We start from the raw sequence: 21,841 nt of genomic DNA, 5'->3' as shown, positions 1-21,841 counted from the left end.
AACGGCTAAATAGAAATGAAAGATTATACATGATTAGGAGTTATGTGAGCAGGTAACTTCTTACTCAGTCCAGCAGATCTTGTCCAATAGCTCCTTCATTGTCATGAAGTCCCACTCTTCTGCGAGAGGCGCTTTCCAAGGAGCATCACTTGGAATCTATGCAGAGAAGGACAAAGATGTTTTCCTATTTGGGGACATCAGCTAAATAGCATTAAGGCATAACTTCTAGACCATAAAGGAGGTTATGTATCTGCACTCTGAAACTCCATAAAAAGTGATAGAACATCTAGTACAACCAGAGAGCTAAGAGATGGGTAAGTGAATGAGCTACAATGCCCTATAATATTAAAAGAGAGAGATAGACAGAGACTGAGACAGAGAGAGAGACAGAGACAGAGAGACAGACAGACACAGGCATAGAGAGAAGACAGACAGAGACAGAGAGACACAGGCATAGAGAGAAGACAGAGACAGACAGACAGAAACACAGACAGAGACAAGCATAGAGACAGACAGAGACAGAGACAGAGACAGACAGACAGAGAGAGAGAGAGAGAGAAAGAGAGAGAGAGACAGACAGACAGAGAGACAAAGACAGAGTGAGGCATAGAGACAGACAGAGAGACAGAGATAAAGAGACATAAGCACGTGTGCACACTGCATGTGTGTATATATCTGCATTTGTCTGCATTAGCCAGTCGGCCCCTTGTTTTTGTATGGCCAGCACACTAAGAGATTTTATTGTTTACAATAATAAAACATTCTTAGGGAGTGAGCATAGTGGACCAAATCCAACCTCATGGGCCATATTTTTCCAGCTTCTGCACTACGCCAGACTGTCTTTTCTATGAAATATTAGAACTGCTTCAGGTGTTATCTTCTCTGTGGCAATTTTATTTGTTCAGTTTTCACAATATTAGTTCACTTATTGAACTCCTGAATTCACAATGAAACTTTTCTTTCTTTTAATAAACCTTGTCTTTAAATAGATTGTCCCCAGACATGGATCATTGTGTCTAATTCTAATTTTAAAAGAGTATCTACTGTGTCAGATTAGAATAATAAAGAAGTAATGGGTGGAAAAGAAAAAATAGGCAAAACTTCCCTGGATTTGCCCAGAGAAGGGTTAAATTTGCCTCTGAACATAACAACTCAAATTCAAGGGTTCCAAAATGTTTCAAAAATGAAGTTATTCAGGCCTAGAGAGGGGAGGTCCTGGGTTCAAATTTGACCCCAGACACTTCCCAGCTGTGTGACCCTGGGTAAGTCACTTAACTCCCTTATTGCTCTTCTGCCTTGGAATCAATACACAGTATTGATTCCAAGATGGAAGGTAAGGGTTTTTAAAAAATGAGGTTATTCCCTTGAATTTGCTCCAATCTAGAATTCTAGTTTTATTTCACCTTATTCTCTTTACTCATTTTACATTCTAGACAAATGAGATTACTATCAATTTCCTGAATGCAGGCTTCCATCGTTGACTTCCCAATACAGACCAATCTTATACCAGGAGAACAATCCTGCTTTATGACTTCCTGATAATGCTCTTTCTGAAAGGATCCATTTGGTTGTGAAGAATCCTTGGATCACTGAACACTAACATGCTCTCTCCTTCCTACAATTTTCTTAAATCACTTCTTGAGGATCTCTCTTTTGTCCCTTTCTCACTTTATCCTGCCTCAAATATTTTGATATTCATGTCATATTTTCCTAGTAGAACATAAGTTCCTTGAGGCCAAGAACTGTGTCCTTTCTCTTCTTTGAATCCCCAGCACCTAGTAAAGCATTTTGTGTATCATGGGATACTCATAAATATTTCTTGATTTGAGAAGTAGAATGTAACTGTATATACTGATGTAAAGTTTAACCTATAGGATGGGGAGAATAAAGATTTGGAGAAGTATGAGCTGTATCTGGCTTGATCTAATGCCAGCGTAGGAAAAGAGAATTTTATGAATTTTTTTAAAAGAAATGTATTATATTTAACAGTTATAATATGTCAAAATTTCTATTTTTTCCTTTTTTGTTGGTTTTTCCTAAAGAACAGGAGGGAAATAAAATAACATAAGTAATATTGTTGAATTGTGATCTTTTTAGATGCCAGGAAAATATGTTTTCTCTTTAAGCAAAACATTAGAAATGCTTAACCATTGTCCTTTACACTCCAAGAAAATCAAAATGACATCACATGATGGGGTCAATGTACAGTGTGTCTGACTGTGATTGGTCAGACCAATGAGTTCCAACGGCTCTATCACAGATCAGGCACAAATAGCACATATGATGGATATCTCTTAATTTGTGCAGCTCATGGTTCTTTCAAGTTATGTTGCAATTCTACCTAGTTCATATAGTATGACAATTTCTTTGCTGCAGGAACACCATGCTGGACAGTTCTGTGCCAGTGTCTCCCATGTTTCTCAACTGATATATCAAAGTTCTTCAGAGAGACCTTGAGAATGTCACTGTATAGCTTGTTCTGACCTCCTGAGCACTTGCCTTGTGTGAATTCTTTGTAAAGCAGTCTTATAGGTAAATTTGTATTTGGCATTTGAACAACAAGGCCAGCTTATGTACCTTATCAAAGAAGATTGCACAGGCTCAAACATTCATACCTGTTTCCCCATTTCATCCATTGTTCTCCATAGGTTATTATGATCCAGCATTGCAATAGGGTTCCAAACAGGAGGAAACGGACCTCTGAAAGCATAACTTTTGCCCTGTAACATACAGAGTTTTTTTTATCACTTTGATATAATGTTCTATAATCTTTGATTGCTTTGTATATGTTTATATTAATTTCATTATAATTAATACTTTCAAAGGTGAAATGCTAGACTTCCAAGTTTTTTTGTCTTAAATCTCAGCACTTAATATAGTCCACCAATAGAACTTGAAGAAAGAAATGATTAATTAAATTAGGGGTTCTTAATGCACAGTCTATGAATTTGGTTTTAAAAAAAATATTTTGATAGCTGCATTTCAATATTAACTGATTTCCTTGGTTGTCCTATGGATTTTATTTTATGCATTTGAAGACATTATTCTTTAACAAGAAGGGATCCATGACACACCTGAATTCATAGAATTATACACATGGAGCAACTATGACCCAAGATAAGAGAAATGGCCCAAGATAAGAGAAGTCTAAAGTAATAATATCACGAGATCATAATTTAGAGCTAGGAGGTAGATGGTTTAGTCCCAGAGGAACTATGTGGTTTATTCAAGGTCATACAAATAGTAAATGACAGAGATTTTGATCTCTGGTCCTTTGGCTGAAAATCTTTCCACTGCCCCACTGCCTTCTTTTTTTCCTTGGGTATCCTAAAGAATGGGAAGAAAATAAAATAACATAAAAAGCAATATTGTTGAGTCAAAAGACTATCCCAGATCAGTCAAAAATAGCTTATATGAAGATTTGGGATGGAGATGTCTCTAAGTTACCACATAAATATTGGCTTGCATTTATAACAGCACTTTATAAATGTTTTCCCTTGGAATAAATCTCTGAGAAAAGAGGTGTAAACATTATGATTCCATTTTACAAATGAGTAAGCAGAGACTTAATGAGGCTAATGATTTTCTTGCAGTTCACATCTTACTTTGGCAAATAATAGAATTAAGATTCAAATTTAAACCTCCCGACTCTTAGTTCTCTTCCCACTAGACTATACTGTTTCATTTAAAGTTGTGAAATATAGGCAATAGAACTCTATCACATTGGGGACGAGGGAGGACAAGAATAACATACGAGTTTTGTGTCACAGTGAGGATAACACATCAATAAGCTGGCTTAGTTATTGGTCAGTAGTGTCTGGCTTTTTGTGATCCCCTTTGAGGTTTTCTTGGCAAATGGTTTATCATTTCCTTTATCAGCTCATTTTACAGTCGAGGCCACCAGCTAGTGCCTGAGGCCAGATTTGAACTCAGGAAGATGATTCCACAGAGAGCGTTATTTGACTCCTTGGCAACTCATTTCATGGTTTAGTGAAACATTTTCTATTGAAGTTCTTGATTCTTTCTCTAACACAGCCATAACCATAGTAGAAAAAATGGCAAAGACTATAAAGATCAAACAGTTAAGAGTCAAAATCACCAAATTTGAACCAGAGAACTTCCCCAGGAAGTCAGACTTACAGGCTCATGAGAACAGTCATAGAGAAGAACAGTGATAAAGGGGGAAATTACTGAGTTATAAATATGGATGCCCTCTTGTCTGAAACATGTGATATATACTCTCTGGTGTTACTACTGGCAGTGATCAACTAGATAATAAGAATTAATGAGCAGTTGTTCTGAGGATTAAAAAATGAAATAACAGATAACCCATCTGCTCTAGGGTCACCTAGTTAGCAGCCAAGAGAGAATACTTTTACACACAGAAACACAACAACTTACCTCTATGTTTTGGAACCTCCCTAGTATGGAAGCTGAATGATAAATTCTGTGCATAACTATGACAACTTTTAAAATTATGGTTTTCCTCTAGAATTTAAATTATGGTTTCCCCTAGCCAGTAAACCTTAAAGTAACCCTAAATTTTAAAGTAATCCCAAATCACCAGAAAATATTATTCTTATATTTATTTTGTTAGTAGAAGAGTGATGAAATTAAAAAAAAAAACAATTTCCCTATTGTTTCTCTGATGCTAAATTAACATAGTACTTCACATATAATGTGCTTAATAAATGTTTGTTGAACTGAATTTATTGCAGATTTTAAGTTTCATAATGAGAAATCCTGTCTTATGCTTCTTATTTTATTGTCTTCCTCTTACCTCCTTCCCCTAGTGTTTTATACACTGCTACCCAATAAACAGGAACAGATTTATTTTGTAGAGATCTTCTGGCTAGCTGAAGGGCTGGAGATTTGGTGTGAGAAAATATCATGCATTAGGGGGCAATCCCTCATCGGTCCCGGGCAGCTGGGTGATGCAGTGGGTAAAGCACTGAGCTTGGAATCAGGAAGACTCATCTAAGTTCAAATCTGGCCTTAGACACTTATTTAGCTGCATGACCTTAGGCAAATCATTTAACCCTGTTAGTCTCACTCACCCATGAAATGAATTAGAGAAGGCAATGGTAAATCACTCAAATCCCAAATAGTGTCACAAAGAGTCAGATATTGATTAAAAGACTGGAAACAACAATCCTATTCTGCCACTACTAGCTAGTTGTGGGATATCTAGTCAAGTGATCTCTCTTGGTCTTAAGTAAATTGGAGTATGAATGGACAATGGCCTAAGAAAATACTAAGGGATGGGGGGTGTTAGAGGTCATGATGTAGTTAAAGAGTAGATTTAGGAGTTTGGGGGCAAATACAGAGAGGGATGGAATTGCAAGAGATTATAGTCAAAGGAAGGTCAGAGTTTTTAATAAAAATAGAATACTCACAGTGAGAGCCTGACTATAATCATCCTTGTGCATGATTGAGGCAGAGTGAAGGAACAGGTAATGGCATTAGAGAAGATTAATGAACGAAAATTTTATAGTTCTTGGCTTTTGAAATCCTTAGATTAAGAAAAAGAGTTGGTGACGAGGAAAAGACAGTGAGCCAGGTATGGAACTTCTTGAGAAAGAAGAGAGAAAAACTTAGTTGGGAAGCAGGGATTATGGAAAGTAAAACAGATCATTTTAATTAAATGAAATTTAAAAGCTTTTGCATAAACAAAACAAATGCAGCCAAAATTAGAAAGAAAATAGAAAACTAGGGAAAATTTTACAAGAAATTTCTCTGATAAAGGCTTCATTTCTCCAATATATATGGAGTTGAGCCAAATTTATAAAAATAAGAGCCATTCTCTGGTTACTTCTAGGATCAAATATAAAATCTTGTTTGATTTTTATATCCTTCATTACCTGGTCCCTTTCTAGTCTTCTTGTATTTTACTCCCCTGCATATACTCCGTGATTTAGGGTCACTGGCCTCCAGTGGATCTATCTATCAGGACTTTCCAAGGATTTTTGAGTGTGGCCACAGTGTATGTACTTAATTTATGACTATTTAATCTATGTCCCCTCTGAGACTCATTGCAAGGGCAATGTGGCTTTTGAGAAAATTAATGTCACATCAGAAAACTAGAAAATCACTGAATTGGAGGAAATTGAACTTGTCTGTTAGAAAACATATTTATTTTAGAAAGAAGTGAGGGAAGAGTCATTGAATTGATTTGTTTTTTTTTCCTCCCTGGGAATGATGTAGGAATTTTAGAAAACTACTTATGAATTGGCTATTATGGAACTTTGACCAACATCACTTAGATATTTTATCTCCAACTAGAGAATAAATGTTAGAAAAGTTCAGAAATATACTTAGCCTCTGTTCTTTTACTTGCTCCATAGAAATGTATCTCTGTGTAAAAGGTGCAATATGAATATATGTCTCATTGGAGGAGAGGTAGGAAGACGATAAAGTGATATTCCTGAATGTCGGAGAATAGAGCAAAATTCTGTGACATAAGAGAAATGCCACTTCTCCCCAAAACATGCAGCAAAGTAACAACCACCCCCAGAAAAGTTTAGGCCATGGAGAGACATCCTTTGGGGATGTGAAAGAAAATGGGCAGGAAGATGAGATCTGTCCTTTTGTAGGGCCAGAGAACTGAAGACTACTTGATTGGCATTTTTGACCATAGTAAAACCCCATTATGAGTTTTTACAAATAATCAGCAGCTGAACACTTCACAGAAGAGGAAGCCCCATGAGGAAAATGTATTCAGAAGTCCAAATCAAAATGTTTCCAACCAACAGTTTCTTTGTTTTTAGCTAGAAAAATTGGCATGCAATAATTCTTTACAATGAAGGAAATCATCATTATTCAAGACTTCTCCTTTCTTTTTGTTTTTCTGGTTCTGTTCAGTCAGGCCTATCTTGGTGTGACCCACTCTCATGTGCTTGGTTTCTTGGCTAGAATACCTGGTTCTGGTAAGATCTTTGGACTGTTGTCTTTTGCTACTTTGAATCCCAGAACTTAACCTCAGAACACACTATACCCCACTTCCCACAGAGTTTATCTATTTTCTCCCTTGCCAATCATCCAGTAAGGTTGGCATTTGCCAGTATTCCTCTATTCCATTTAATAGGGAAGGAAACTAAAAGAATAGGAATAAGAAAAAGAAAAGAAATACTCAGTGATTTCCTTTGTGTGAATAAAAGGTTGAAGTGAATGTAAAATGATCTGTGATTAAAAAAAGAAATAAAATGTCACATCTCTTTAGTATTTATAATACATTTTCTCTGGGTTAGAGTAATAAAGAGCTTCACTGCTGAGTAAAATTCATAAAATTAATTAAGATTTTCATATGGACAAGAAAAGCAGCTCGTACAAGCAAGCATTATTATCAGGATTCTACAATCTTCATGCTTCAGTGAGCCAATTTATCACCAAAGGGAGAGCGAGGCAACATCGAGCTACTAGATATTTTTTCATATAGTAGCTTTATCATTAGCCTTACCCCCAAACAGATGAGTATAAAATCATGTGAGAAGCTGGGGGAGGGCAAGATTTCAGCTTTGTCAGGTAGGTTTGGCCTGGATTTCCATCTTGGTACTTTTTTCTTGATGGTTCAACACTAAATTTCTTCCAAGCAACAAATGTGGCTAGGAACCGTATTCTTCATCTTTACATTATTCTTTCTTGGAAACAAAAAGGTTTCTGTGAGAATGGGAACTCAGTAAAGCCAGAAAGTCATGTGGCTCCATATTCTTCTACTCTTACCACCAGTCCAAAAACCAAAAAAACAAAAATCACGGCAAAGCTAAAGAAGCCTCCATATGAGCCTGGAAAACTCCTGAGAGGAGACTGGTATAGACTCTAACCAAAGAAAGGCTAAACTTGCAGCTAATGAGAAGCCTAAGCTGTGGTGAGGCCAAAGGGAGGCATGTCAACATCAGCGTTAACCTCACCCTATTTCCTCACAGAACTTGCTAAGAAAATCTCATTGAGTCCCATCCTCCCCATCTCCCCTCCCCCCAAAAAATCATCCTCTGCTTCGAAGCAGAGATGAGATATTTCCCATTTTGATCATTTTTGAGCATATTCCAGGCCAGATTCTTGATTTATATTGAACATAGGGGCATTTTGCAAGTATCTCAGGAGAAAAGGGTCCTTACTGGTGATCATTCAGAGAGGAAACTGAGTCTGACTTGGGGTCAGGACTACGTAAATTCCAAACCTCCCTCTGACACACACTGGTCCTACCGCCCTAGTTAAGGCTCTTAGCTTTTCAGTGCCCCAAGGAAGTCCCTAAGACTACAGTTTGTAGAGCAATAGCCATTCTGCATGGGTCCAGGGGAAATTGTTCCTGACCAGAAAGTCTCCTCTACTGATGGTATGAGAGGTCTAGATTAAAAGAAAAATGATAGCACCTTGTGAGGTATCTGGTGTATGCCTAGCACTCCTCTAGATGTGATAAGATCAAGCTAGGTCTCTACCCACCAGTCATTTGATATCGAAATCGGGAACCAATATTGTTATTCAAAATATTAGTATTATTTGAAGTCAGCTAGGCTAGAAACTTAATTTTGAACCCAGGGAGTCTTCAAGTCCTGCCAAAAGCTGCAGGAATCTGGCCAATTCTCTCAGCAACCTGGCCAATTCTCTAAGACTGTTTAAAGTGCTGAGAAGGCACCGACTTGCATTGATAGAGGGCGTTTCCTGGCTGGCAAGTCTCCTATGTGAATGATATCACAAGTCTGATCTCTTTACACATGACAAAATGGACTCAGATTCAATGACTTCACTGATAATCACATGGCTAGCTAGTATGAGGAAAAGAAAAGTCCAACCCTCTTTCTACTATACCATAAAGTCTCTCACTAATAATGCTGACAAGGGGCTGAAACCTGAGCATGGCTTAGTTTTACAGCCCCAAATGCTCTTTCTTAGCTATCCTTTTGCTCCACATGCAAAATAACACTGAAATAGGAAAAGGTCTAATTACTCAAATTTACAAAGAGCTAAATCAGTTGTATAAAAAATCAAGCCATTCTCCAATTGATAAATGGGCAAGGGAAATGGATAGGCAGTTCTCAGATAAAGAAATCAAAACTATTAACAAGCACATGAAGAAGTGTTCTACATCTCTTATAATCAGAGAGATGCAAATCAAAACAACTCTGAGGTATCACCTCACACCTAGCAGATTGGCTAACATGACAGCAAAGGAAGGTAATGAATGCTGGAGGGGATGTGGTAAAGTAGGGACATTAATGCATTGCTGGTGGACTTGTGAACTGATCCAACCATTCTGGAGGGCAATTTGGAACTATCCCCAAAGGGCGATAAAAGACTGTGGAGGAATTCCATGGGGACTGGAACAACCTCCAGGAAGTGATGCAGAGTGAGAGGAGCAGAACCAGGAAAACATTGTACACAGAGACTGATACATTGTGGTACAATCGAATGTAATGGACTTTTCCATTAGTGGCAATGCAGTGATCATGAACAACCCAGAGGGATTTATGAGAAAGAACACTATTCACATTCAGAGGAAAAACTGTGGGAGTAAAAACACAGAAGAAAAACAACTGCTTGACTACATGGGTCAAGGGGGTATTATTTGGGATGTAGACTCTAAATGAACATCCTAGTGCAAATACCAACAATACGGAAATGGATTCTGATCAAGGTCACATGTAATACCCAGTGGAATTGCACGTCGGCTATGGGAAGGGTGGAAGGAGGGGAGGAAGAAATAGAAAATGATTTTTGTAACCAAGGAATAATGTTCGAAATTGACCAAATAAAAAAAAATAAATTAATGAAAATAAAAAAAAAAACAAAAAAAACTCAAAAGGAGTCTATTACGCAAGATTCTTCATACATACAGTGTATGTGATTAGAGAGAAGGAAGGAAAGAACATTCATTTTCAATGTTGAATAATGCATGTTTTGCTTTATAAATTTTTTCCCAGATTACATGTAGATACAATTTTAATTATTGTTTTCTGCCACTTTGTGATCTATACTCTCTCCCTTCTTCCTTTCCCAAGACAGCAGGTAATAGGATATAGGCGATGTTGCCATATATAATACATCATTCTGCATGTAAAGGCATTGTTGTAAAGTTCTATGATCTTAAATGTTCTTGGTCTGGGGGGCTTCTGGGAAAATCCTCTAAAACCTCCAAACTGGGCAGTTAGGTGGCACTGGATCACTGGACTTAGAGTCAGGAAGATCTAAGTTCAAATCCTACTTCAGACACTTAATAGCTTATGATCTTACCTTCTGCCTCAATTTCTTCATCTGTGGATGAGAATTAATACCTAACTCTTGGGATTATTGTAAGGATAAAATAACATAATATGTGTGAAGTGCTTTGTAAACTTTAATGTACTCTATAAATGCTGGTAATAATAATGATTAACTATTTTGCTATTTACTAAAAGAAAAAAAACTCTTGTAGTTCCCTCAATAAGGGCACTGCTAAAGAGGAGACTACGTAGAGAGGAGTTGTTTGCATCATGTGTGTGTATATATACATATATATCTAGCAATCCATTTCAGAGCTTGGAAAATGCTTGATAATGCATTGTAATAGTACAAAGGAAACTAGAAATGCCATTTCAGGTTCCTCTTGAGCTATGAGGCAGCAACTTGAAACTTAATTTAACTACATTTACTGTTGTACCTCAAAATACAATGACCAACATAAAGATGGCTTCTAAATGCAATAGTCAAACAAAAGTGATCCTATAAATCCATATATTGGATTTTTCCTAGTTTAGGACTTTGATAAACTCTGTATTCCTTTCTTTTCATTAAGTATACTGTCAAGTTCTTACTCATTTCCACAAACACCACAAAGACTGGCTAGTAATGCTTTCTACAAATATCACAAAGCCTCCCACGTAACCAATGGGAATTAATTTGCCTGAATACTCCCTTGCTGACAAAGGGATCAACTAGAAGGCCAGTGTATCTTGTTATTTGAGAGCCAGTGGATAGCTGAGAATTTGTACCCAGAAAAACAATCTCAAATTGCAGAGAAAAAAAAATCTTTTCATCATAGTAGGTGCTCACCTGTTCTCAGAATTTTAAGAACAGTTTCTGAATCATAAGTGCTGCAGCAATCAGAACCTATTGTCTTCAGTCATTACCCAACAGTCTGGCTAATCCGTAACAACTGTAATGTCTCCAAATCTGAATCAGTTATGCTACTAACACAGGTGTCTAGAGATCAGTTGGTCTCCTCTCCTTTCAAAAATATTATCTGAATGCATTTGATGTCCCTGACATATAGGACAAACTCGCTTGTGAATCTGCTTTGATGGGGTGAAGTAATTGGGGAGAGAAGGGAAACAAAGGAAGCAAAGGGAGAGAAATGACCACTTTCATGTATCCATCCTGATTTTTTCTTCAAATTGAGGTTTCTCACTAAATATTTCTAACAGCTCTCTTTGTGGTGGCAAAGAACTGGAAACCGAAAGGCTGACCATCCATTGGGAAGGGCTGAATAACTTGTGATATATTGTGATAGAATAAGAAATGGTGAGCAGGTTACTTTTCTTTTTTAAACCCTTCCATCTCAGAGTCAATGCTGCGTATTGGTTGCAAGGCAGAAGAGTGGTTAGAGCTAGCCAAATGAGTTTAAGTGACTTGCTGAGGATCACATAGCTAGAAAGTGTCTGAGGTCAGAATTGAACCCCCAACCTCTCCTTTCTGGACCTGGCTTTCAATCTACTAAGCCACCTGGATGCCCCCTGAACAAGCTACTTAGAAAAAAACAAACATGGAAAGACCTATATGAAATCATGAAGAATGAAGCAAGCAGAACAAAGAGGACATTATATACAGCAACAGAAATATTGTTTGAAGAATGACATGTATATCCACCTCCAGAAAAAGAATTGATAAATATAAACAAGCAAGATGTAGTTTTTATATACATAAATCCTTTTGTCAAATGATTGCCCTTTTCTAGTGTTGGAGAGAAGGAGAGTATTACCACTGAATTTTAAAACAAATTTAAAATAAAGTTTTCACCAAAAGTCAACAATTATTTTTTAAATCGTCATGGAGCCTTTATTAAAAATTAATTGGCCCTGTGATTTTATCACTTTCTTTGCAACTTTTAAATATAGAGAGCAGCATGGGTCACTGAGAAGTTAGATAACTTGCTTATGGTCAGTGAGCCAGTGTCTGTGAAAGGTGGTAGGACTGGATCCCAGGTCTTTGTGTCTGTAACAGTTGCTTTTGATCCATTATGTTAGTGATCTTTAAAATGGGGGATATGGCTTGATCTCAAGGGATGTATAATGATGCAATTAGGATGTAAAAAAGATGGGTCGCCATCTTCCCTGCAATAAAGCCTTTCCCAATCTTCTTAAACACTAGTATAATCTTGCTGAGTATTTCCAATTTATCCCAACTGTATCCTATTTATATGTAGCTGTTTTCATGTTATTTCTATAAGACTTATGAGCTCCTATAAGTAGGGACTGTTTTTGCCTTTATTTAAATCCCCAGCACTTAGCACAGTGCCTGGCACATAGTAGGAGCTTTTACGTTTATTTGTTTCCCACACAGTTATCTTTAGCCTCTCAAACTTTCCTTTGTTCCTTTCTACTTTCTCCCTCCATTATGTAAACTCCTTCCACTGCACAAGCTCTCAACCTCATTCTTTTCATGCATCAGTACTTCAGGTCAGTTAAAAACTGACTACAATCTGTGCACTCCATTCCATTCCCACTTAGGAACTGTGAAGGGGCTACTGGGAAATTTAGTGTCTTCCCATCTAGCGTGCCCATGTCCAGAACACCCATGACTACAAAAAGCATTCTTGTGGCAGGCTGTGTGCTTCAAAGAGATGGCACAGTAAGAATCTTGACCCTTTATCCTTTCTCATTTGGGGGACAATGAATTGCCTAGAATAAGCAGTTCTGGGAATGGTTGGTAATTGCATTATGCTCTCATATCCAGTCTTCTTCCCTATTTTCCCATTATGTGAAGATCACTACTGTCATTTTAACATTTTTTCCACATTACATGTCGATGCAGTTTTTAATAATAATTTTCTGAAATTTTGTAATTCATATTCTCTTCCTCTCCCTTTAAAAAGGAGAAATACAGCATAGATAGTTTGCATGAAATAAATTCACCTGACTGGTCAGAATGAAACTAATGTGTGCCATCAAGAAAATTGTGCATCAGAGCGATATGATAAAAGAGGCTTTGGAGACCCAGGTCAGACACAGCTGCTCTCAGAGATGTCCAAACTGGGAAGATTTGGCCATCATGCTATTTACCAAACTCATCCTGTAAATTGCCTCAAATCTCTGAGTATTATTAGATGCTCTTTGTAAAGTCAAAGAGAAGCATGGGATACTGACTAGTGCCTCGGCTAATGTGAGCAACACAGATCTCCCAAGAGTTCCCATGACAAGTTACATAAGCAACTACCATGATTACAAATATTTAGAATGGTGCTAGCATAAAGAGGAAGGTGAGAAGGATAAAATACCCGGAGGGAGAGAAGAAATGGAACAACCAGAAGGCAGGGAGGGAGTTTAATCAGAAACAACTTTAAGGAACTGGTGAATACTGAATACATTTAAAAAATTCTCATCTTCTGTTTTAGAATTAATACAAAGTATTGATTCCAAGGCAGAAGAGTGGTTAGAGATAGGCAATTAGAGCTAAGTGACTTGCGCAGAGTCACACAGTTAGGAAGTAACTGAAGCCACATTTGAATCCAGAACCTCTGGTCTCATATCCACTGAGTCATCTATCTGTCCCTTGAATACAATTTTGAAGGAATAGAAAGGCAAGGTTGGAAAATGAGGTGGGTTAAAGTCTTGATACAGGATGTGAATATTTCTTTAATTCATTTATTTTTCTCCACTCATATATTCACCCTAATTCAGTCCCTAAAAACTTCTTACCTGAACTATTATAATAGTTTCATGATTGATCTTTTCCCAGTTCTTTCCTCTCTCTCTAAACCATTTTTCACAAGGTTGCCAGTATTATTCTTTAAGCACTGGTCAAAAATCTCAATAGACTCCTATTATCTCTTAGAAAAAATCCAAACTCCTCATTTGACCATTTTAAGGCCACACCAATCTGGCTCCTGCCTACCTTTTCCAGATTTATAACCCATTATCTCACTTTGTGTGCCTGACCTTTGATCCTATTTGTCCTTCATATGGAACATTCTACCTCTTATCTCTGAGCATTTATTCCTCATGCTCAAAATAAATTCTCTCCTCAAGCAATCAATAAGAATTTTTAAAGCTATTAGTATATGCTAAGCTCCATGATAGGTGCCGGGAATAGATTTCTTTCCTCTAGAATCTCTAACTTCTTTCAAAGTTCAATTTCAAGTGCTGCCTCATTGATAAGACCCTTCCTAATTCTTCCAGCGCCCAGACAGGGTCTTCTCTACCTCCAAAACATTTTGTGTTTATAAATAAATATAACATATTTATCATGTATTTACATTTACTTACATGAGTAAATAAATGTCCCCCTCCACCCCAAAAGAATGTATGATTTTGAGGTCCTCAGTAACATAATAGGTACTTGAATGCTTATGGATTGATTGGTAAAGAGTCTTAATACCAATAAATTGCAATTTCAATTTGATACAATCAGATGAAGGTCCCAAATGATAAAATAACATTCATCAAAATATTCTAATGATAATGATGATGATGATAGAAAGAAAAGTAAAGAAAATGAGGCAAAAGGTACTTGAGTTCTTCCCAGAAAGATTGCAAAGTTCCTGTCTCTGGCACTAATTAGCTGTATAATCACAGACAGATTATTCAATTTCTCAGTTTACTCATTTGTGAATGATGACAATAATACCTCTAATGTATATCTCAGATTTTTTGAAAAGATCAAATGAATTAATGAGTGTAAAAAGCTTTGTAAACCTTCAAGTAATATCTCAGGGGTTCCCAAATAGGGAGTATATATCTCTTGGAATAAGAGAGAATCTTATCAAGAGAGTAATTGACTTTGTCCTAATGGACATTTAACAACTTTACAAATCTAAGTATGTTTTATGCACTAAATAAAATATTCTTTATCAAAGCATTATGTGTAAATATATAACATGCAAACCTATTATATATAATTATTTTATTTCTTATGTGCACATGAATGGTAAATTATAAAATTTCCTACTGAATGTATGGGGAAGACATAGTGAAATTCAAGGATACAGGATCTGGGTATCTGACCTCAAACATTACCTAGCTATGTGACCCTGGACAAGTCATTTAATCCTAACTGCCTAGCCCTTGCCACTGTAAGAATTAAAATTGGTTTGACTCAGTATAAGAGTTATAAAAATAATACTGTGGTTGCCATTTATAAAATATTAACCCCTGAATCAAAATGACTCTTAGCAGCTTTTATTTACAACAAGGTAGAGATATCGAAAGTGGGAAATGTTGGAAGGAGACAAAGCTTGGTTTAACCTACTAGTCCTAAGAGGTGCTCGGGTGAAGTAAGGCTCAGCCCCTGGCAGGGGCTTCCCCAATTCCAGATCTCCACAGAGATTTCCCTGTAGTCTTCAGCCAGAGTTCCACCAATGTTTCATGACTCCAAGGAAAAGCATGTCTCTTCAGCTCTACTTTACCAATGCAGAATCCAAGGGAAGTCTCTCCAAGGAACCAGTCTCTCCAAAAGCCAAGGAAGTAAAATTACCAGACCATGTTGGTCTCTTCTTTTATACCCTTTTTTTCCATGTCATTTCCTGTCTCTCCCTCTCTTTACAGAAACCAATTATAGTCTTTCAATTTGCTTAGCACTGCCCAGGGCTGGGCAGTGTCCTTTGGAGGTGAGAGTTTTCTCTAGAAAGTGACTTTTGAATTCTCTTCCTGGAGGGTTAAGTAGGAGTATTTTGAGTTCTTGGTTGATTGAGATAAAGGTTGCTGATAGATTACATTAAAACAGACAGAGAGAGTTAATTTTTCTCTTCACACCACTCTTCTGTTTTAGAACTGATACTTTAGTCAGATCTGTGACCCTGGGTATGTCACTTACCCCAATTGCTTAACCCTTAACATCCTTTTACCTTGGAATCTATACATAATAGCTATTCTAAGACAGAAAGTAAGAGTTTAAAAAATGTATCCAGTATTCACAAATTCTTTAAAGCTGCTTCTAACAAAGTATGAAAGTCAGAAGGTAAGGGTTTAAAAAATTTCAAGAGTGCGTGATCTAAAAGAGTTTGGGAACCTCTGTACTTTGTCAATGTCAGTAACTAATCTTATCATTTTTTAATCCAAGGCATATTTATTTCATCAAGAGAGATTCTAATCCAAAGCTCTAGTGCACTTGAATGACATCCAAGCTGGCCTTAAAATTGTATAAGACTCTATATTGTGTGCCACTAAATCTTGTCTGTTTTCTCGTAATTAAAGACAATCAAATTTGGCACATAACTTCTTCTTACTCATTGTTTAAATATCACAAATTTGGAGTCTCTAGCCAACTTTCAAAAATATCTTTTTTAAATCACTGCTAACTGAAAAATAAGCAGATCCCCAAGTCTTTCTTTCCATTGGCATGTCCTACCCTAACATACAAAGATTCCTCAATCGATATTTCTTCCCTTGGTAGAGCTAAAGAGAAACTCTAGCAGTTCTGCACAAAACTTAAACAGGAAGACAAATCCTATTTTCTACACTTGGTTTTGCAATGTACCAGAAAAGCTGAATTTTTACCTGTTCTTTTGTCCTCCAACATGATCTCCCGCCTACTTCATATCTCCTTCCCCTAAATTTGTTCACCATTACTTTTCTCCTTACATGTATTGTGCTTATTTCTCTTGTTAATTTTAAATTCTTTTAAGGGAGGTGCCATATTTCATCTGAGGGCAAGGTCTGACTTGTTTTCCATTCTTATATCTTTAGCATTCAACATAATACCTTAAAAAGAGAAGGCATTTAAGCCATGCTGGTTGAATTGAATCAAACTGAGTTCAATTGAATCTTAGAAATGCTTTCCACACAAAATACTGAATTCTGCGAGCAATCAATAAAGATTTAGAAACGTATCCAGGAGGACTATAACAAATTTGGTCATGGTAGATATGATTTCAACCAATTAGTCAATACAGTGACTTGGTATATACACTATGAAGTCCAAAAGGAATTTATCTATTATTGTCCAGAATTACCTGAATTTAACATATGCCTTTTCTCAACTGAATCTGGGTTTTTCTGAAATATTGTTCAGTGCCAGAAAATGTGTTTATTTCTGCAAAACAAGAAACACCATGGTGGGTGGGAGGCTGGTGGTGAGAGGAATCATTAAACCCATTTCAGAAAATTCTAGACTCTTGAATGTGGCAGACAGATAGGTTTCCTGGTGCCAGATTAGCTCTAAATGGTATGTGTGAAACTCATGTGAATCAGGCAGCTGTTCCTGTGTGAAATAGAAGCATTTGTCTAACCTGTTCCTATGGATTTCAATCATCAGAAGCAAAAACCAACCCAACACAAATGATGATTACAGGCAAGTCTAGTGTGGACTTTGATCCAGACTCCTACCAAAAAAAAAAAAAGATTGGGGTGAGAGTCTGTCTCAAACTTCTTGTTTAGTTTTAATTTTTTTTAATCAGTCCTGAGGCTCTTAAATAGAAGACACTGGTGTTTTCCCATTCTGTCTTGCAAATTTAATTATCTTAAATATTTTCTTTCCCAACTTGTCAATTCCAATTCCATTTCCATTTTTCAAATGCAAGAGAAGTCTTGAACTCTATTAATTCTTTGGCAAAGTCCAGTTTTCTGAATTAAAATTATTCTCTCTACCCACCTTACTCTTCCTGATGCTTCCTTTATTGCATCCTTATATAAAATGTTTTCGAATGGATTTCAGGCTTGGGGTCATTATTAAGGGACAATCCTTAAGGTTTTCTTCTCACACAGAATTTGGCTGGCAGCCACAACACCAACAGAAAACAGAACCTGCTTCATAGATGGCCCTGATCCATCTTTTACTAGCTTTTACGTTTACCAGCTGTGTGACCTTAAGCAAGTCACTTAACTTCTCCTAACCTCAGTTTCTTCATCTATAAACTGAGGATGAAAACAGCACTGACCTCACAGGGTTGTTGTGAAGGTAAAATGAGATAACACGTATAAAGCATTTTGCAACTCTTAAAGAGCTATATGAAGCCCTTATTATTATTATCTATGTACTTCTTCACTATTGATAAAACCAAATGAGTCATTTATGAAGAGAATGGCTTCTTGTAGTCTCATAATTAGTATAAAATGAATATATCCAACTCACAATGTAAGAAAACAAATGCCCCAAACTATTTTTACATGTGAGAAAAATGAAATATTACTGTAATTGTGGGGGAAAAAAGAGAGGGAGAATATTTTACCAGCTTCTTCAACCCTCAAACTAACTGCTGTGTGAATTTGGGTCAATTAGTTTTCCTGGACTTTAATTTCCTTCTCTATAAGATGAGAGGGTTAGATTAATAATCTTTTAAATTCTTTTGGGTATTAACATTCTAGGGTTCAAATACGATCACATAATTGATATTTCTGAAATGGGATGAGTTACTTTATTGAAGTAACCAAAACTAGAAGAGCTACATCTTCAGATATGGTGACTGGTGATTTTTAAAAGATCTTGAAAAGGAGAGAAGGAGTTATGACTAAAGAAGGAAAACATTGTTTTGATTTTCCAAAAATTATATCCTGTGATATTCATGATGGGGGACAATGTGATAGACAATACGTTCTTTAAAAAAGATAATTAGACTTTAGTGTGTTTCAAGTCAATAAATATTTATTGAGTACCTACTTTGGTTTTCCTAAACAGGGAAGAATTATGGAAAAGTGAAATGGGTTGTCCCAAGTGTGAGTGGGTTCTCCCTTCAGAGTAGGATTTCAAGTGAGATCTGGATAATCACTTCTTCAGATATTGTAAAGGTGATTCTTGGTTAGGTATAGGGTAGACTAGATGGCCCCTGACATCCCATCCAATCCTTTGATTACAATTATGTTAAAGTTCAGCAATAATTATCAGTCATCAGAGATCTGGTACAAACCAATTTCACTCATTATCCTGTTGATTTGGGAGCTAAACTATTCTCCATCCCTTGACAAATTTCAAATACTTTTCATTTGTATGTAAGGAAGTTCACTATTACCTACATTGTTTTGGTTTCAAAGAATAGATTAATACAAAGCTTCTTAAACACAGGAATTTCATTTGTCAGTGACCCAATTTTTATCAATTATCAGAGTCCACCTAATAAAGTCAGATGAAGGAAACAAGACACAACACTTCCTAAAACTGTATCCTTTCCTTTAATTTGATGCATCCCAAGAAGGAAAAGGAGAGCAATTTTACCTAGACATTCAAAAACCATTTAAATGACTGCGCAGTAAACTCTACTAACAGAAATCTTCCCTGTTTTCTATACCAGTTTCAGTCTCAATAGACCATATAGTTCAGCAGTAACAGATAAATCATTGGCATCAGAGAATTGAGGAAAACACCTTCTGGATTATAAAGCTTCAGGCAAAAATCACTGTTTAACCACATTGAAAATTAAATCTTAATTAAGCTGTGCTGTTTTATTCATGAATAAAGTCCTAAAACACTATGTGTTAATAACCAGAGTTGGATATATAGCAGTACTAAAAATGAATGATACCCTGGAGGACCATAAATATTTCCAAAAGAGATCATAGGCATCTGAGGGGGGTATATTCATCAAGTGATAGTTTATTTAAAACATTTTTAGGGACAAGAATAAAAATCCCTCATCTCTCAGGAGGTGATATGAATAGTAGAATCCAGCATAATACAGTATGTCACCAGATGGTACAAAGTTACAAGTGTGGAATTTAATCTTGTGGGCTGAATCCTTTTAGTTGGATAAATGTCCAATCATAAGCTGCCCTATAATTTTCCCTACTTGGGTGCCTTCTATTCCATCTATAAGGTAGCCAGGTGGCATAGAGAATAAAGTACTCAGCAAGAAGTCAGGAAGTCCTGAGTTCAAATCTGCCTTTAGATACTTGACAAATCATTTAACCTTTGCCTTACTCTGTTCAATTTTAAATAGGGGTTAATAATAGCACAGATATTGCAGAGAGATAAAATCAGATATTTTCCAAGTGCACAGCTTATAGTAAATGTTTGATAAATCCTTCTTATTTTATCTCTAAAGGTTCTCTGGTAGCAGTTTCTACTCCCAAAGTTCCCAACTTCCTGGCATACCAGTGTTTTATTAGATTTCTTATTAAAACATGGAAAATACCCTCCGGTTTAAAACTAGAGGATATAAATAGTTTGAATCCTTACTACATGATGAATTTTTCAATTATTTCTTGGATTAAAATAGTATATTACTGAGGCAATGTCAAGATGGCAGCATAGAGGCAGCAAAAGTTCAGATCTCTGAAAACCCTTCCTTATCCATTACAAACTAAATGCTCCTAGGGGACTGAAAATCAAACCTAATAACAAGACAGAGCCAAGGAACCCTTTTGCTAGACTCAATTTAAAGGTAAAACCCCAAAAACCAGAATTCAAGAAAATTTGTGGTTTAAGGAGAAAGAAGAAGGAAGGTCCTGGGACCCTCGCCCACCTAGAGCCCTAAGCCTAGGGCAGAACTTCTGGATGGGCAAGGGTGCTGGTCTGGAGGGAGTTGTGGGCAAAGCTGTGCCAGACTCAGAGTGTCAAACACAGGCAGTTGGAAAGCAGTCAGAGAAGAAGCACAGAGCGGGAAGCCTAGTTACAGCAGGGGAGACACTACATTCTGACCCCCCCCCCACTCCCGAGGTTTTGGCCTCGGGGCACATCCAGCTCTGCAACTCAGTTCAGGGAAGCTCAAGCTCCAACAACCCTCCACCACGGACTGCTGGACTTAATTCCATCAAAGCTTGCAGAGGGAAGGGAAGCTCAAGCTCCAAAAACCATCCCCCACAGACTGCACTGAGAGATTTGCTGACAAAACTCCAAGGATGAAGGCTGAAAGAAAAGCTGAAACCCACAAAAAAATGAGAGGAGCAAAAGCACCAGCAACTGCAGGGAGTAAATAAGGGGTAAATATGAGCAAAAAAAAACAGAAAAAGAAAAGAGAAATTACAGTCAATGGCTTCTATACAGGCAAAGAACAAAGAACAAACAGAACAGAGAAGGATGAGGGAACAGCAAGCAAAAAAAAAAGAAATCCCAACGAATTGGATACAGGCTTTGGAAGAACTCAAAATACAATTGAAAACACAGTTAAGAGAGGATGAAGACAACTGGGAAAAGAACTTAAAAAGTAAAATAAGTCATCTGGAAAGAGTAAACAGTGTCTTAAAAGCCAAAATTAACCAGCTTGAAAATGAGGCAAAGGAGACAAAAGATGAGGCAAAGAAGATAAAAGATGAGGCAAATAAAATGAAAGATGAGACAGAGAAGATGAAAGATGACCTCCAAAGAAAATCAGACCAGAAGAAGAAGGATGACCAAAAAGCCAGGGAGGAAGTCCAGTATTATATATCCAGAATACAACTAGAAGTAAACAACTTCACAAGGCAGCAGGACACTATAAAACAAAACCAAAAGAATGAAAAAATTGAGGAAAATATGAAGCACCTCATTCACAAAATAGAAGATTTAAAAAATCGTTCCAGGAGACATAACTTAAGGATCATTGGTCTACTGGAAGATCATGACAAAAGAAAAAGCCTGGACATCATACTACAGGAAATTATTCAAGAAAACTGCCTCGATATTCTAGAACAAGAGGGAAAAGTGGAGATTGAAAGAATCCACAGATCACCTCCTATACTTAATGCCCAACTGACAACACCCAGGAATATTATAGCCAAATTCAAGTACTATCAGACCAAGGGAAAAA

The 21,841-nt window shown here is 36.8% G+C and overlaps 1 protein-coding gene across 1 annotated transcript in view; it reads right to left on the bottom strand.

The window, feature by feature from the left end:
* LOC100027805 (amine oxidase [flavin-containing] B) overlaps positions 1–21,841 on the bottom strand; it is a 117,732-nt gene that overhangs the window by 36,071 nt on the left and 59,820 nt on the right. The window contains exons 4-5 of the mRNA XM_001377961.5: positions 2,616–2,720; positions 65–156 (exon numbers count right to left, since the gene is read on the bottom strand). Of these exons, the coding sequence (XP_001377998.3) occupies positions 65–156; positions 2,616–2,720 (197 nt within the window). The remainder of the gene's footprint in view (positions 1–64; positions 157–2,615; positions 2,721–21,841) is intronic.

Source organism: Monodelphis domestica, chromosome 4 (genome assembly GCF_027887165.1).
Source record: "Monodelphis domestica isolate mMonDom1 chromosome 4, mMonDom1.pri, whole genome shotgun sequence".
Taxonomy (NCBI): Eukaryota; Metazoa; Chordata; class Mammalia; order Didelphimorphia; family Didelphidae; genus Monodelphis; species Monodelphis domestica.
Note: the sequence above shows the minus strand (reverse complement) of the source record. Positions and strands in the feature narration are given on the sequence as shown.